This window comes from Apis dorsata, unplaced genomic scaffold (assembly GCF_000469605.1).
Source record: "Apis dorsata unplaced genomic scaffold, Apis dorsata 1.3 scaffold_355, whole genome shotgun sequence".
Taxonomy (NCBI): Eukaryota; Metazoa; Arthropoda; class Insecta; order Hymenoptera; family Apidae; genus Apis; species Apis dorsata.
This window is the reverse complement of record NW_006263621.1, coordinates 82041-98550: the sequence shown is the minus strand read 5'-3', so window position 1 is coordinate 98550 and position 16510 is coordinate 82041. Positions and strand designations below refer to the sequence as shown.

At 30.4% G+C, this 16510-nt stretch overlaps 4 protein-coding genes across 13 annotated transcripts in view; 1 reads left to right on the top strand and 3 right to left on the bottom strand.

The window, feature by feature from the left end:
* The window catches only part of LOC102680007 (cysteine protease ATG4D), a 44051-nt gene extending 37184 nt beyond the window's left edge, over positions 1 to 6867 (top strand). The window contains exons 1-7 of one of the 9 annotated variants that reach the window (XM_031511848.1): positions 654 to 785; positions 4612 to 4636; positions 4935 to 5063; positions 5146 to 5493; positions 5645 to 5926; positions 6035 to 6435; positions 6521 to 6804. In XM_031511848.1, the coding sequence (XP_031367708.1) occupies positions 684 to 785; positions 4612 to 4636; positions 4935 to 5063; positions 5146 to 5493; positions 5645 to 5926; positions 6035 to 6435; positions 6521 to 6706 (1473 nt within the window). In that variant the 5' untranslated portion in view covers positions 654 to 683 and the 3' untranslated portion in view covers positions 6707 to 6804. Of the gene's footprint in view, positions 1 to 653; positions 786 to 2205; positions 2419 to 2768; positions 3026 to 4064; positions 4637 to 4883; positions 5064 to 5145; positions 5494 to 5644; positions 5927 to 6034; positions 6436 to 6520 lie in introns of those variants that run through there. The other 8 variants (XM_006618456.2, XM_006618454.2, XM_006618453.2 and 5 more) reach the window with 8 other exon arrangements.
* A 1452-nt stretch (positions 6868 to 8319) lies between these two features.
* LOC102679207 (GTP:AMP phosphotransferase AK3, mitochondrial) lies at positions 8320 to 10602 on the bottom strand. Of its 2 annotated transcripts, none has more exons than XM_031511843.1 (4): positions 10158 to 10602; positions 9151 to 9270; positions 8867 to 9054; positions 8320 to 8683 (listed from the first exon to the last, which is right to left on the bottom strand). In XM_031511843.1, exons 1-4 carry the CDS (start codon positions 10324 to 10326, stop codon positions 8471 to 8473), a joined length of 690 nt encoding a protein of 229 aa, XP_031367703.1. In that variant the 5' UTR covers positions 10327 to 10602; the 3' UTR covers positions 8320 to 8470. The 2 variants fall into 2 exon arrangements, with proteins under 2 accessions (XP_031367703.1, XP_006618508.1); XM_006618445.2 differs by having other exon boundaries at positions 8867 to 9039; positions 10158 to 10573.
* Positions 10603 to 11573: 971 nt separating this feature from the next.
* Positions 11574 to 14660, bottom strand: LOC102679067 (inactive selenide, water dikinase-like protein). The gene is made up of 6 exons (XM_006618444.2): positions 14073 to 14660; positions 13252 to 13356; positions 12817 to 13078; positions 12559 to 12749; positions 12224 to 12468; positions 11574 to 11989 (listed from the first exon to the last, which is right to left on the bottom strand). The coding sequence occupies exons 1-6, from the start codon at positions 14356 to 14358 to the stop codon at positions 11837 to 11839; spliced, it is 1242 nt and encodes a 413-aa protein (XP_006618507.2). The 5' UTR covers positions 14359 to 14660; the 3' UTR covers positions 11574 to 11836.
* Positions 14661 to 15474: 814 nt separating this feature from the next.
* The window catches only part of LOC102678938, a 2138-nt gene continuing 1102 nt past the window's right edge, over positions 15475 to 16510 (bottom strand). Inside the window, exon 4 of the mRNA XM_031511844.1 lies at positions 15475 to 16510. This exon is cut by the window's right edge and continues 22 nt beyond it. Within this exon, the coding sequence (XP_031367704.1) occupies positions 16062 to 16510 (449 nt within the window). The 3' untranslated portion in view covers positions 15475 to 16061.

Here is a 16510-nt window from a genome sequence, read left to right as displayed (position 1 = left end):
GGAATCGGAATTAAACGATTCCGTCGAGCTTCCTTTCCCTCCTGCCTCCCTCCCCCCCTCTTTCGAATCGAAAATATAGATATGATTATCTCGGAGCGATATATTCGAGTACGAGTGAAACAGGTTGATTTGATTATCGAAGGAAGAAAGGAAGAAGAAAGAAAGAAGGAGAAAGGAGGGGGGCGGGGGGTCTATTTTGAAAACGGATCATAATTGATTCGGAAAATTCGAACGGTGTTTGGACGGGCGTGATCGTCGTCGGTGACACGACGCCGCGTCACGTGAGCCTGGAAATATTATAGTAACAGTGTTGTCGTGTTCAGAAAAATTGGATCGCGAGCATAGAAGGGGATTTATATGGGATGGAGAATTTGGCCGTGGTGAAAATTTTAAAAAAAGAATCGGTCCGCGTGTCGTGAAAATTGCGAACCGACGAATCCGATCCGTGTTCGAACGGGTGACCGAGTTATTTTTACCAACAAACACCACGCGATCCTTCGTGCCGCGAGAAAAAAGTGGTGAAGAAAGAGCGGTGGTCTTTCGGAAATTCACACAGTTGGTATATCAAACGGTGCAAAAAGCTTCTCACGTGCTTGGATCGACGACGAGCGAGGTACTCGCGAAATCGAATGGATCGAATCGCGTGGAAATGGCCACTTTTCGTGAAGGAGCATTAGACAGAAATGGAGACAAATCTTTTTCTTCTTTTTCTTCTTCAAAGAATCCGTTTACCACGTTTGTTCCGATTGTTCATTGATCGCGATTTAAAAGATGGAAGAGCGAAGGTAACGAATCGATGCTGTTTGCACGTTTTTTTAAGATGGGAGAACAAAAGCGGTTATATACGATTCCGTCCTCGCTCGTGCCTTCCGGCCCGTTTAAACACCCGTGTTGCACGTCATACGTCGTCGAGAAAAACGTCGTGTCGCCTGCTCAGAATTTACCCTTGTCCCTGGATAAACTGCGCTGGAAGGGCAATAATAATATCTTTAAACGCGGCACAAAAATACACGCAACGTTAAAAAGTTGCGACAACGACGATAACGATCACGATGCGATTTAATTAAAAATGAAATCCTTCGATCGAGTCGGACTAATTCGCCGGATATTCCGTCTATCCAGTTTCTGCGGTGGAATTTCGTTGCAATCTTCTTAAACGATGCGAAGATTAGCAACGAAATTATTATTAGATTCGAAGCGAGGGGAAGAGACACGGGGCAGCGAGAGAAATAATAGTATTCTTGCGAGAAGCGAAACAGATTTTTCGCGTAAAAAATGTTGGAATCTTGGAAGTGAGGTTAGGTAGGTTAAAGTATAAAGATAAGAGGATTATTATATCCATTGTTACCTTACCAATATTTTATTGGAATTTAGAATAATTTGATAACGTTATTTTATCTCGAAGATATATATATATATATATATATATGTATCTACAGTTCTACGATCGATATTAGATTTTCATTCTTGCGAAACAAATTCACAGAGTTTCGTTTCGCCTGCCTCGTTTCCGCAAACTTTACCAATCTTTCACGGTCCCTTTACGCGAGAGCAGTTTTTCACTCCGTCTTTTGAACGCGCGCACATAAACAGCTGCGTCAGGATATTAATCAATCGACTCGAACGACAAATTTCACCAGTTTGTTTTAACTTACCGTGCAATAATTCGTACACATCAGCGGCTCCTTCGTGATCGCTAGAATCACGTATTTCGCGAACGATTTATTTTCTTTTCTCGCCTTTTTCTCTACTTTGCTCGTGGCCATTCGCTAGGCAGTAATTTTCAGTTTTCTACTCACCAAGAATAATAAAAGCTTGCATTAATCGTACATGTGAGGTTATTCCAACATTTTAGCCATATTTTCGAATTTCTTTGACGTTTGTACTCGACGATGCAAAACATAAACAATATTTGTTCTCAAAAATATTTCAAACAGAATAAATCTCTCGAATAATTAAAGACACAGATCGAAAGCCACCGAGTCGAATCATAGAGATTCCATAATGGAAAGTCTATCCATTCCAATCCGAACTAATAATATCGTGTTTACACATTTCAACGTATCCAGTGCATATTCGTCTTTGAGACAGATATATAGTCCTGATTAATGAGTCTCTCTGTTCCCAAAGAGAATTATCGATGATCTTCATCGATGAGCATTAATATCGATCGAGCAATTTCTACCTCGAATCGGTACCATGTTTCGAGTATCGACTTTCCTTCTGTCGATCCTCGGGTTCGATCGATATGCCACAAGATGGCGGATCGATCGCTAATAAACGACAGTGACTCCTCCAAACTGTCGTCCTCCTCTCTATTCACTACAGTTCGTCCGATACCGTGGCGGAAAGGATCTTAAGGGAGTGAAGCGTGACTCGTTAATGTCCTTATTCAAGTTGTGCACCGTGATTACGTCGGTCCGTCGATATTCTTGCATGACCTAATTTCCGTCTCGCTACCAACACCCCCTACTCATCTCTTCTTGATCTTCTGTCATCCCTCCTCGCGAGTTATCTAAACAACAACGAGTTATAATGTAAATAATTATCTCCGCTGTATATGTTCTTTTGTTGATTTTCCAGCGTTGCTTTGGCTTTTATTGATGACATATATACATATATACATATATATATATATATATATACATTCTTATGTATTCTTATATATGCATATATACATATACATATATATGCATGTAAGTACGGCGAGCCAGCTTTAGGCATTCTCATCCTTTCGTTTTACCTCCACTCTTCGAATTACCCCGTGGAACTATCCCTCTTTTCCTTCCCTCCCTTTTATGAAGATTTGCCCCGAAGCTTTCAATATACCTGCTAGAAACTATTGTTAATACAACACCGAAAGGAAAGATTATTGTCATGACAGACACCGTTCCATTTCCTTCCATCAATCTTGTTTCTACTGGGTACCGATGCCCGGCACGAGACACCGATTCATATTTTTGCAACGGTTGCGCGACAACATAATGTGAAATTTAGAACGAGCGCGAACGTGGTAATCAATGAGGTAAGCTGGGATACGCGTATCTCATTGGTTATTCCGCGACAAGACGCGCATGACAGTTTCCTCCTATATCTATCTCTGTCATGCACGCGATCGCTTCTATCTCTTTCTTCGAACCTTATACTCCTTCCTCTTTCATTCTAGAGCATCCTTCTTCCTTTCCTTCCGTCCTGCTTGCTTTCTTTTTTCACCCAATTTTCTCTCTATTCCTCACCGTTGGTCCTTCCTAACAAAAGTCCTAAAAGCATTATTACACTACAATGAAAAGGCATAATGTTGCAATGTTGCGCTCCGTTATTTCTCCATTAATCCTATTCTTTTGGTGGTTTGAACATTTTTTTCGTTCCATTTCTATTGTTAATCAATTAGAATTCAACAACAACAAAAGTGTGAAAAAGAATGCATCGAGAAAAATTGTGAGATTCTTCGTGTAATAATGATATTACATTTTTTTTCTTTCTTTTTGTTTTCTCTTTTTTTTTTTTATTTTCCAAATCCTTATTCCTTATAATAATAACGAAAAGAAAATTTTAAAAGAAACGAACTTTTAATTAATAATTTGAATAAATTAAATAGAGCACTCTGATTTTTATTAGGTTTCTATCCAATGAAACGATCCATACCTTTATCGTAGGATTTTTTTAATTTCGAATAAAAGCGATACGTTTGTTAACCTCTTGAAAAAGGAGATATTAATTAACGAAATGGCAATTCACTTTTAAGAACGAGCTAATATATTTTAACTACCGTAATATAAAATAATTGAAGCGATGATAAATTATAAATATTAATAGAATTAATAAAATAATCAATTGTATATTAATCGATTAAAGATTTATTTTAAAAAAATAATTAATTTTAACATCTTTTTCTAATTTATAAAAATTTATTGTGATAATTATCGTATGTATCGATATAGATAAAAAAAGAAAGATTAGTTTTTATATTATTTATTCAAATGATTCAAATGATTACTCATATGTGTATTTTTTTGATAAGATATCAATTTCGAAATCAGATCCACTCAGTGCAATCCTTGCATAAGTACTGATGCACTTGTATGTGCACTTTCATAATGTTTGATTTCGCCGCCGAACGGCGCTACTGATATGCTCAACGGGCGCTTTAAATTTCACAACGCTCTTTGTAAACACGCGTCCTTTTCCGTTGACGGCTTGCATGTCTTTAAACTATTTTTGATTGTTTGCTTTGCGACGTGTTATTTGTTTTATTTATTCTCAAGTTGACTCGAATCTTTCACGAAACAAATTATTCTTGTAGAGTGTTTTACAAAGCTGATATTTCATTTGGACGAAATGGAGCGTTAACTTGATAGTAAGCTGGTAATGGGCCTAATGTTGAGTTCGGTTCATGCATCGACTAATGCATAATCGTGTTAGATTATTCTGTGACAATAATAACCAGTTGTTCGTATGCAATACAATAAAATTACGTTCGAATGTGATGTCAGTGTAACTATAATTGTGCGCGTACAAAAATGTGATTATCTTCTTGTATTTAATTGTCAATATTTAAATGTTTTGGAGTACATGCTTTCTAAAATTTATTTATTGGGCATGAATGGACAGGTGCAACCTTCCAGGGAGAGGTTAGGTAAGTTCGATTTGAATATCTAAATCAATCAAATACAAAAAATTCCTAGTAATCGTTTCTTTTCTTTACCGTTTACGGTTGCGAGAAACTGATGATTCGTTTCTATTAGTCATACTTAACAGTTTTTTATATTTTCTTTATTCGCGATAATAAATAATAAATACTTCTTCATAATCTGTTAGAAAAAAAAAATGCTTTTAAAAATTTAGATAAAACAATAATATATCAAAGATCACTTTATTCTTAGGAGGTTTTAGTAACAATACAATAGGTCTTTTTTCTGGAATGATTACTACAGATCGTGTTCCAAACATACAATTAACTGGTACAAACAATGGATTACCTATGGATGATTCCAATGTTGCCACAGAAGTTGATAGCAAAGTCAAAACGAAATTATTATCTATGTGGAATAATGTTAAATATGGTTAGTGTAAATCCATCTTATATGATTAATAAATGTATATATTTACATTGAAGAAAATAATTTAGATTTAATTTCATTAAAGGTTGGACTATTAAGGTAGTAAAACCAAATTTCTCAAAAGAATCTCCTGTATGCTTGCTTGGTAAAATTTATCGTAAAAAACCAGAAGAATTTTTAGAAAAAGCTTCTGAAGCAGATAAAACTTTAGACACTGGAAGTGAGATATCTCTAGCAATGGATGCTATTAGTTTTGAAGATGGTATAGAAGAATTTAAAAAAGATTTTACATCGCGTCTTTGGTTAACATATAGAAGAGAATTTCCTATATTAAATGGTTCTACATTCACTACTGATTGTGGTTGGGGATGTATGTTACGTAGTGGCCAAATGATGTTGGCACAGGCATTAGTCTGTCATTTTCTTGGAAGAGGCACTTATTTTTTTTTATAATTTATTACCCATAAATTGCAATATAATTTTTGTATATATATGTAATGTATATTAAATATTAATTATATATATTTTACATATATTTTATATTTTTTTACATATTATTTACAAATAATATATTTTCTCTACAGAATGGCGGTGGCAACCAGATCAACCAATAAAAACAGAACAACAAAAATTAGATGAATATAACCACAGATTAATAATTAAATCATTTGGAGATTTACCAGAGCGTACATCTCCATTTTCTATACATACACTTGTATCTTTGGGTGCATTGTGGGGAAAACGTGCAGGAGATTGGTATGGGCCATCCTCTGTTGCTCATCTTTTAAGCCAAGCAGTAGAGAATGCAGCAGAACGACATCCAGCATTTAATAACTTGGCTGTTTATGTTGCTCAAGATTGTGCAGGTGATATAATAGCTAAAAATGTTTATATTTCAAATAAAAGTTATTCAATCGGAAATTTTTCGTATATTTTTCATATTAATTTAATTTTTAATATTTTGTGTTTTACAGTTTATCTGCAAGATATAGAAAATGTATGTCAAACACCTGATGGCAAATGGAAATCTTTAATACTTTTTGTACCTTTAAGACTTGGTGCTGACAAATTAAATCCTGTTTATACATCTTGCTTAACACATTTACTTACATTAGACACCTGTATTGGAGTTATCGGTGGTCGACCTCGGCATTCGCTTTATTTTATTGGTTTCCAGGAAGATAAATTAATTAATCTAGACCCACATTATTGTCAAGAAACTGTTGATGTATTAAAAGATAATTTCTCTTTAACAAGTTTTCATTGTACTTCACCAAGAAAAATGTTAATTTCAAAAATGGATCCTAGTTGTTGTGTGGGATTTTATTTTCATAATAAAATACAATTTACAAATTTTATGGAAATTGCTCCTTCGGTATATATAACCATTTTTATAAACTTCATTGAATTATATTAAAAATAATTTGGAAATCCAATTATATATATTTTTAATATTACAGTATTTGGTACCAGAAGATGAAAAAATCGACTATCCAATGTTTTTGTTTTGTGAAGGGAGTGGGAAAGATCTCCATCAAAAAATCGAAATTGCAGAAAATATAATTCCTTCTACTACCTCTTTTACAGGTAATGGAACGTACGATGACGATCTTGACGAATGCGAAGAATTTGAATTAGTACAATGAGATATTTATCATTGAAAAAAAAAAAAGAAAAAGATATATCACGTACTTAATACATTCATGGATAGTTTTTGGAGAAGAACATTAATGATCATCATTAATCAGAATTCTCCGTTCATTCGTCCATATATGTACAAGGGTAAAAAACCAATTGATGACTTTAATAGATAGTAATGTTGTATCGTATTAGACAGTTGAATATTAATTTCTTAATATGAATTTTTGCCGCGATATGATCTATAGATCTCAACATGTTCGTTGAACGACTGATATGAATTAATATATCGAATATTTTCTATTCGTGATAATGCAAATTTAAATTTGAAATAAGCATTATCGTCGATACATTGTTCTGTGATCATAATTTAATGCGGCTTTTGTATTCAAGTGTGTTATTGCACAATTTTTTTTTATCTTGTTTATTGATCTCAAAAGTTATGCTTTTAAATAATCGTTAGAATGTTAATTTAGTATATGACCTAGAATTATCGCAAGAAGATATTTATTATTCCTTTTCATTGATGATCGTGTCTAGAACTTGCGTAGATCGTAAGTTGACGACTTTACTATAAAGAGTAATTTTTATAAAAATTTCTTAATTCCTTACGGAAATGTTCCTGATATAACTTATTTTATAACGCAGCAATATTAGATTTCTTGCAAAATGCAATATGAATAATATTTTGTTTTGTTCTTGAGATAAAAATGTACGTATATGCAAGCATGAGCGCGCATTATACAATTCAACTACCTGTTGTTATGTTAACTATTTGTTGTTTAAGTTTATATTATGTTTAAGTTTATATTATGTTTAAGTTTATGTTTAAGTTTCAAATAATTTAAACTTTTTTTCATATTATATAATTCTAAGTTATTTATTTATTTAATATTTTTATTTTTCGGCTTTGAAAATTATATATCGAACTTATACTAAGTTCCAACTGCGTTTTACATAACGTTTTATGTTATGAAAGAGAAACATTAATGTAATTAACAACTATATATAACATTAATTAAAATATTGTTATTATTAAAAGATTGACTAAATTTTCAAATAAAAAGAAAATGTGAGCATGATATATAAGGTATATTATACTCATATTAAACTCTGTACACAACTAAAAATTGTTAAAATTCTTATATCGGTACAGTTAAAAATAAATATAAAAAAAGGCTATGAAAATTGTGTCCCAAATTTTATTTCCTATTTATAATCACAATTAATACAATTTTAAATCATTTCCAATATATAAATTCAAGAAATATCTTTATCGAATCGGCTTTGATCTCTTTATATTAAACTGTAATATTTTATATACAATATTTTATAATTGATATCTATAAAACATAAGTAAAACATACATATAAATCATTACCACTTATTATTATTTTGTTAATTGTTTTTTGTATGATATTTATAAGTTTATTATTATATAAATTATAATTGACTATAACAATTGACTAAGTGACTATATAAAAAATTGAATTAAATTTATATAAAATAAGTAAAAACTATAGATGAAAATTAACAAATTTTGTACTTTACTGATATAAAATTATTTTTTGATATTAAATTATTTTATATATATATAAACTACAGAAAAATATATAATAAATTTTTTTGCATAATTTGTATAAATTTACTGAATTCATCAATATTTGTGCGTAAATTAATGGAAGCATATGATCACTATAGTATAAATTAATTCAATTTTAAATTAATTCATTATACATTTTTACAAAATATTAATGCATCCTAACAATTTGCTATTGTAACAAAAATTTTGTGACGATTTTCTTAATATGCGGCCATATTTCATCGGTAGTATTACCTCGAAAAGTATTTAACAATCCTAAATTACTATAAAATGTTAAAATTGGTTTAGTCGCATTTGAATATTCTTGTAATCTTCTTTGTACAATTTCGATCTTATCATCGTCCCTTTTACTTAAAGGTTCGCCAGTCACATCATCTTTACCCTATTAAAAATTAAACTAAAATTTATTATTCAAACAAAAGAATTAAGCATTCAGAAATAAAATCATCTGAAAAACTTGTTTGATTACTAAATTGAAAAAAAATTTAATTTTAAAATTTTAACAATTGATATATTGCCAACGATACATTTTAATATCAATTAAAAAGTTTCATTGTCAACTTACCAATATTTTGGGACTATTAAATCCAATATTATATACTCTTCCACTAGGCAAATGAACCCATCTATTTTTCACACGATTTAATATTACTTCGAAGGGAACATCCAGATAAAGAACCAAATTAATTGGATGTATTTTTTGTAGCTTTTCCGCTTGCGTTAACGTTCTTGGAAATCCTGTATCAATGCCAACTATTTATTCGAATTTAGTTGTACACGTGTGGTTATCGCGCACATTCATGATCTAAATAAATGAAACAAAAATTTTAATTTCTATATCTTACTTACCGTCTAATAACCAATTTTGATTCCCGATCGCTTTGATTTCTTCGTTTATCATTGAGATCATTATATCATCAGGAACAAATTTACCGGAAAGTACATAATTCGAGACTGCTTTGCCTAATTCTATATTATTAAAACAGATTATGTTCTAATTATATTTATTTACCTTTATTATAATTAATGGACTTTGTACTGTATTGATATAGGTTATATTTCTCTTATCATAATAAAAAATGGTGTTTTTATATAAAAACATAAATGGTATATAATTGTATTTAATTAATTTTATATAATTAAAAAAAAAATTTTTTAAATTATACATAAAAATAAAGATATTGAATAAATTAGTATATGTAAATATGTGTATTGTATTAATTAAGCCGATAAAAATCTATATTAATGCGACTAGAATGATAAAAAATATTTATATTTATATATTAGATTAATTTCCTGTACTTCAATATCATTAATTTATAACGAGTAAAACACGATAGAAAATTTATGTTATTTAGCAATAAATGTTGCAATCCAATTCCGAGTACGAGTCCAAATATTTAAATGAATGATTATAAATAAGTAGTATGCTTTTCATTCAACCAGTTAATATGAATCAGTTTCAATCATTCAATCAGTCACGTAACTGTTAGAGGATCCAAGTAATATAAATATTACATGTAAAATTAAACAAAGATAATTTTAATTTGATTAAGAAATATTAAAGAAAGAAACGTATTTTATACTTTATTTATAATCAATTTCATGAAATAAATCAACATTTCGATCATTTTCAAGGCAAAGTACATGCATATACTATTAAAAAATATATCAGCAATATATATGTACTTAAAACTAAAAAATCGATTTTGGACAAATCTTCTTTTAACAAACAAATGACATGCAAAAGTTTTCGATCAAATGATATGAAAATGATTGATTTTATTATTTTTCATTATATTTCATAAAATGATTGAATAACATAAAAACATAACAATTTATGGTTTCAAACATACCAGTTTTATTATTCATATGAAGTCTTAACTTATCGCCGCTTGATATATGAGTTAATTTAAATTGTTCAACAATTCTAGCTGACATGGTGCCCTTACCAGAAGCAGGGGCACCTAATATCACGGCCCTGAAAGCCGCAGCTTTGGCACACCACGTGGATAGTGCTACCATTAAATCGTCACTTTAAGAAACTTCAAAAAAATATGTTAAATCTAAATGGATTCTTTTATTTTATACTTTTTCTTTCGACGAAGGTTTACACTTGAATGTAATGACAATTATAACTCTTTGATACATATTGTGATACTCTATCTATAATGTGACCTATGAACCGCGATGGCGACCAGTTGCCGAATCGTTAGATAACTGATTATCCAATGAATGGAAAGGTTTAGTTTTTTTCTGCTTCGATTGTTGGCTACCTTGCAAATGTATATAGATCCACAATATGAATTTTTCTTCACGTATTTTGCATTAATGAATTACGATATCAAATATTTCTTTTATTTTAAATATATTAAATATATTAAAATAAAATTAAAATTTGTTGAAAATAATTTGATGATAATAACAACATGTAATTTTTATTGACAAAGTAGCACTTTATTCATATGAAAAAGTAATACAACATTAGGGCCTGTGCTCGATTTCTTGTATTCCTTATTTTTTTTATAATTATTTTCAAAAGCGTATGTAACGAGAAAACTAGAGAAGGCCTTTTTTTCATTTGGACATCTTACGCATTCTATGTAACAGGTAGATCAAAATTACAAATTGTGGAAATCTCGGCATTAAAAGCCTGTCATTGTGTACTACAAGGATAGTAATGTCTCTCTGTTTACAAATTTGCATCTATATAACTATAATTTAAATGATTTTTTTTTCTATTCCATGAATTAAAGTGATGTAAAATATATTGTTAAAATCATTTTTTTCTTTTTGTATGATATTGTATATGTCCTTAAAATATATTTATAGATCTTTGTAATCACGAACTATCATTTATATGTATCTTAACATTCTTCATTAACACTAAGCACCCAAATGTCACTTGACATATTGCAAGTTTGATCAAATGTAGTTGAAGCTTAGCCTGAGCCTAGTGCTACCTGAGGCTATTACTTAGTACTTAGTATTAAGTCTTAAATCTTTAAAAAAAAAAAAAAAAAAAAAAAAAAAAAGAAACTATACCTAAACTCTTTATGTTCTTTATTTCTCTTTGCTTCCTCATATTTCTTTTTTATATCAAATTATTTCGAATAAATGTTCATAATTGTCGAGAAAGACTATTATGAACATTTTATAAATGTTTTATTATAGAGCACTGCTAACTTTCGACAAAAAAAGAACAAGAAAAAAAGAGAAACGTTACTTTCCTAAGGTAAAACTTAGGATCCAACTTCAATAAAGATAACACATAAGTATAAGTCGTTATTATTATATCTCTTTCTCAAAACCCATAGGATAGAAAATATAATCAAAATTATTACGAGTATATCAAATTTTTATCCAATGAAAAATTGAAAATTTGTTTGTCCCGTAATAATGATGCACATTAAGTGCTTTGTATCTGGTATGATAATATTGATCTATGTAAATGCGTGTTTTCTGTGTTGCATGTGGTTTTTTCTAAATATATGAAGGTAAATAAAAAAAATGTTTCGTCAACATCCTTAATCTTTTACCAAAGCTCTCCATCTTTTTCTTTAGCTGGCACTTCTATTACTCGTGGTTTATCAATTATTCTGGCTGTACGATTTCCTTTTTCCACAATACCAATAATCCATGCTTGATATCCTTCTTGTTTTTCGATATCCTTACAATATGCAGCAGCCTGAAATTATTTATATAAATCATAATCAAAATTTGACTGATAACGATTAATTTATTAAAACATAATTAAAAAAAAAAAATGTAAGAGAATCGACGGCACTAAAACGCTATAATAGCAAATCAGTATGGAAATCTCTGTTATTCTTCCTGCCATTCTTTAGAATATATAATGGTGAATAATATATTCTACTGTATTAGCAGGATTTGATCAAAAAACAAAAGATTAATTACAAACCTGTTCCCTAGGCAGACAAATGAGCAATCCACCACTGGTTTCCGCCGAATGACCTTGCAAAAGTTGAAACATATTACCGCACGCTTTTGCTACAGCTGCCATTTTAGCAATAACAGGTAAATTATGAATAACAAAGGAAACTTCATTCTTTTGATGTTTAGCCAGATTTTGTGCGTGTCCTAAAAGGCCAAAGCCTGTTACATCTGTTGCTCCATGTGCATTATATTTATGCATTAATCTCGCCGCTATGGAATTAAAAAATAAATCATTATTTTATTTTTTATCTTTCGATTTTTATAATATATAATATAATTTAATAACACAATAATATATACCTATTCTGTTAAGCCTAGCCATGCTATCCATTGCTCTTTGATAAGCTTTCCTTACATCATCTTCACTGACTACAAGTTTGATTCTATTCCAACGATCTGGTTGATCTAACCATTGATGAGCATTCACAGCAACTTGAGTTCCAAGTGGTTTTGTGAGAACAAGAACATCACCTACTACTGCATTATCTGGACTATAAATAATTATTATTAACAGAGAAATAATACAATTATATATATCATTTATTCTAAGATACATACACAATATATTCATTTGGTTGACAAACAGTAGAAGCCACTCCACCTATTGTACACCAAGGATTAACAACTGTCTGACCACCTGTTACTGTTGTGCCAGCTTCCAGAGCAGAATCCTTGAATCCTCTCATAATTAAAGGAACAACAACATCTCGTTCCTTTTCAGTCATTTTTGTACTGACTCCCAATAGCATCAGCATATTATCACATTCAGTAACACCCATAGCATATAGATCACTGATAACATTTGCACATGCAATTTTACCTGTAAAAGTACTCCAATAACAGTGGTCAAACAAAATGTTATAAAATAAACAAATTTTATTCATAATAAAAAAAAAAAAGAATTTTAATATTTAAATTTATGAATGTAAATGCATATAAAATAAGAAATACAATTGATAAAATTATATGTTATTATTGAAATATTATTCTTACCCATCATATAAGGATCATCAACTAATGGATAAAAGAAATCTGTTGTTTGTACCAAACTAAGCCCTCCATGTCTCAGTGGAGTCACGGAGGAATCCATACCAATGCCTAAAATAAAAAATATAAATTGTTTAATGTTATATATTCAATTAAAAAATATATATATATTATAAATGTATATATTTTTTATATATTATATATTTATATGATATTTTTCTCCAATATTTTAACATTTGTAAAAAATTTATTCAAATTTTTTGTGAAAAATTTATTTAAATATTGATATTTAATAATTGTAATATTATTTTTTTGTAGATATATAATTATTCGGATGAAAGTTGAGAACATTTGTATTTCCGGTGGCGTGGGAGAAAACAGGCGGGAGACGATAACATGGCTGCTGACATGATAGGGCTGCCTATTGCAATATTTGTGCCCTATGTTTTCTAATAAAAATGCTCGTTTACAGTCAAAATTCTCATAATAAATACAAATATCTTATAATTATACTATATACATAATGAATAATATTTAATTATTATTATTATTAAGTAACACAAGATATGGAAAATTTTAGCCGGGAAAAATTTCCATAACTACACTGTTACAATTTGTCATAATATAGTTTTTCTTTTGAATAAAAATAAACGACAAATAATTTAAAAAATAATTTTATAATAGAAATAAGAATATTCAATCATTTATATTTGCGCAACTTGTAACAATCACAAATATGTAAAAACCGCGAAGCTAAGACGCGGCATAAAATCAAACATGTCGGCACAGAATGGCGTACACGCGCGCAATAAAAGCAATCTACTCACCGATGCGTGGAATGGCCATGTGCATAAAATGGGCATGTTCATGATCTTGTGCGCTACCGTCGTCGGCCTGTAGTCCCTCGAGGAGTTTCCCAAGAACCTCCTGAGGGACTTTACACCCTCATCCTTTTAGGTCGGCGAACCGCGTAAGGCGGAAGGTCGCATCGAGATCATGTGCCACAGGATCAAATGGCCTACGCAAAGCCAAGGCATTCGGATTTCCACCGAGCTCTAACTGAGCTACGGACAGGGCGTCTTGAGCAACCGGGGTTCCCTGTAGTTCCGCCATCTTGTTAAAACTAAACTACCGACGAACCGGGTACGCGACGTGTTTCGCGGCCCTGTACAACGACTCTCTTCCAACGGCTTCTCTGATTCTTGCGCGATATCTACAAGTAGGTTCTCACACTTGCCAGCTGCGCTCTCTGTGCTCACGTTACGTAGACACAAATCTACGAACGCCGCCGACAGACAGCCACTGGTCTTCGTAACCCTTACTACTCGTAACACGAACTCGTCGCAAACGAGAATTATACTTTGCACCGGCGTCGACTAACCGGGATCGTACTTGCTAACAAAATGGACGCGCCTCCAGCATTCACGGAATCGGAAGAACGCGCAAGGCCACCAAGAGCCCCCCCAATGTCCCTACCATGGCATTGCTGCATTTTGATTGGCTTTTTCGAATTCACGTCTGCGCACTTCTCACTTAGTTTCCAGGTACGTCCTTATAATGACATTTCACCCGTGTTTATTCACATGCCGAATTTTATCGTGTTACGAACTGATGCGACAAGTGTGCCTTCGTGACGTGTATATACTTTGCTCTTGATAAGTTCAAATCACAAGTGGAAAATTTGTTTCTAAGCGCGTTGAGATTATAATATAGAGTAATTGAGAAAAGAATTTAGATTAATAAGTACTAATTTTTATATCTATATAATGATTAGCAAATGTTTTTTATAAAAAATTTAAAATTTTATTGTTATATCAGTCAAAAAATCTTTAAAACGTTATATTTATTTTTTATTTGATACTTGGATATTTTTGAATATGTTATTTTTCTATTATAATTGATCTTGAATTTATTATTTAAAGTAAAACTTTTTAGATTAAAATTTATAATAATAAAAATTTAGATATACGCCAATGAAAGTACAATCTGTTTTAAAATTCTTTCATATTCAATTGAAACAATGGCGGGATTTTAAAAAAATAAAATTATATAATAATATTCAAAAAAATTTTTTGTATGTACTTTTATCATAAAAATTAACATATACCAATATATATATATACATCATCACTTTTTATTTTGATAAAAAATTATAAATACATTTTTACATGTTTAAAAATAGTTAAAAAATATAATAAATTAGAATATTCACTATTCAACAAATGAAAATTCCAGCTTACATTAATCTATTTTCTTAAGTTGCTAATTTTTTCATAGAATCTCTTGCAAAATAGGATTTGTTGAAAGCAAATTTATTTGTACGGATCGGATGCATTTATTCATATATTGTATATATAATATATCCAAATATATTCCTATTGAATTCGGTTGTTTTCGTATATTATCCGGAAATAACCGAATCTTTTGGCGCAATACGTATGTTCAATTTTCATTAATTTCTTCCGTTGACTCGAAGATGCCGCGTTGTTTCATCTCACCAATCAGCATTATTCAGTGGTTCTCAACTCTATTGATACAATGTTTGATCAATTAATTTTTTGTTTATTTTTATTCAAAATCTTTTGCAAACTTACGAAATAACAAAAATAAATTATGGAAATGGGAATATATTTCGCTATATATATTTTTTTGATAATCTATTATTATTATAATTCATAAATTATTTTTAAATATAACATTTTTCTCAAATTTTAATACATTTTATTTTGTTAAACATGCTTTAATCATTCTATATTATTACAATATTCTAAATTTATTTGTATTATTACAAACTTTTTATTTATAAAAATTTTAACTTAAAATTCATCTGTTCTTTCATCTTGTTGATTTTTTACAATTGAACAAGAAATATCATTTTCGACTGACATTGCCGATTCTTTTTCGTTTAATATTTTATCTATCAAACCCAATACAGATATTTTAAAGCTTCTTTTTTCTTGGCTTGTCATCTGCTGCATATCTGGAAGTAAACTTTTAAAGAATAACAAGTCTGCATCATTGATTGATTCGTCAAGATCTCGTCTATTGGTGAGAATACAATTATCTGAGCATCTATGTGACAATAGTCTATCTTCTGTATGTCTGATTGCTTTACTTCTCGAAAATATATACTCTTCGTTTCTCGTATCTCCATCTCTTTCTGATTCCGATATCTTTTGATCGGATTTATTTAATTTCTGATAATTAGAGGACGTATCGGAAGTGGTCTCCTCTTCATTCCAATTCTCTTGTGCAATTGGTCCTT

Coding starts and splice junctions, on each gene's coding strand:
- LOC102679207 (XM_031511843.1), bottom strand. CDS start 10,326: ATGGTAGCACTATCCACGTGGTGTGCCAAAGCTGCGGCTTTCAGGGCC. Junction 9,055..9,150: donor TCAAAATTGGTTATTAGACG/GTAAGTAAGATA, acceptor TCGAATAAATAG/TTGGCATTGATACAGGATTT. Junction 8,684..8,866: donor TTAATAGTCCCAAAATATTG/GTAAGTTGACAA, acceptor AATTTTTAATAG/GGTAAAGATGATGTGACTGG.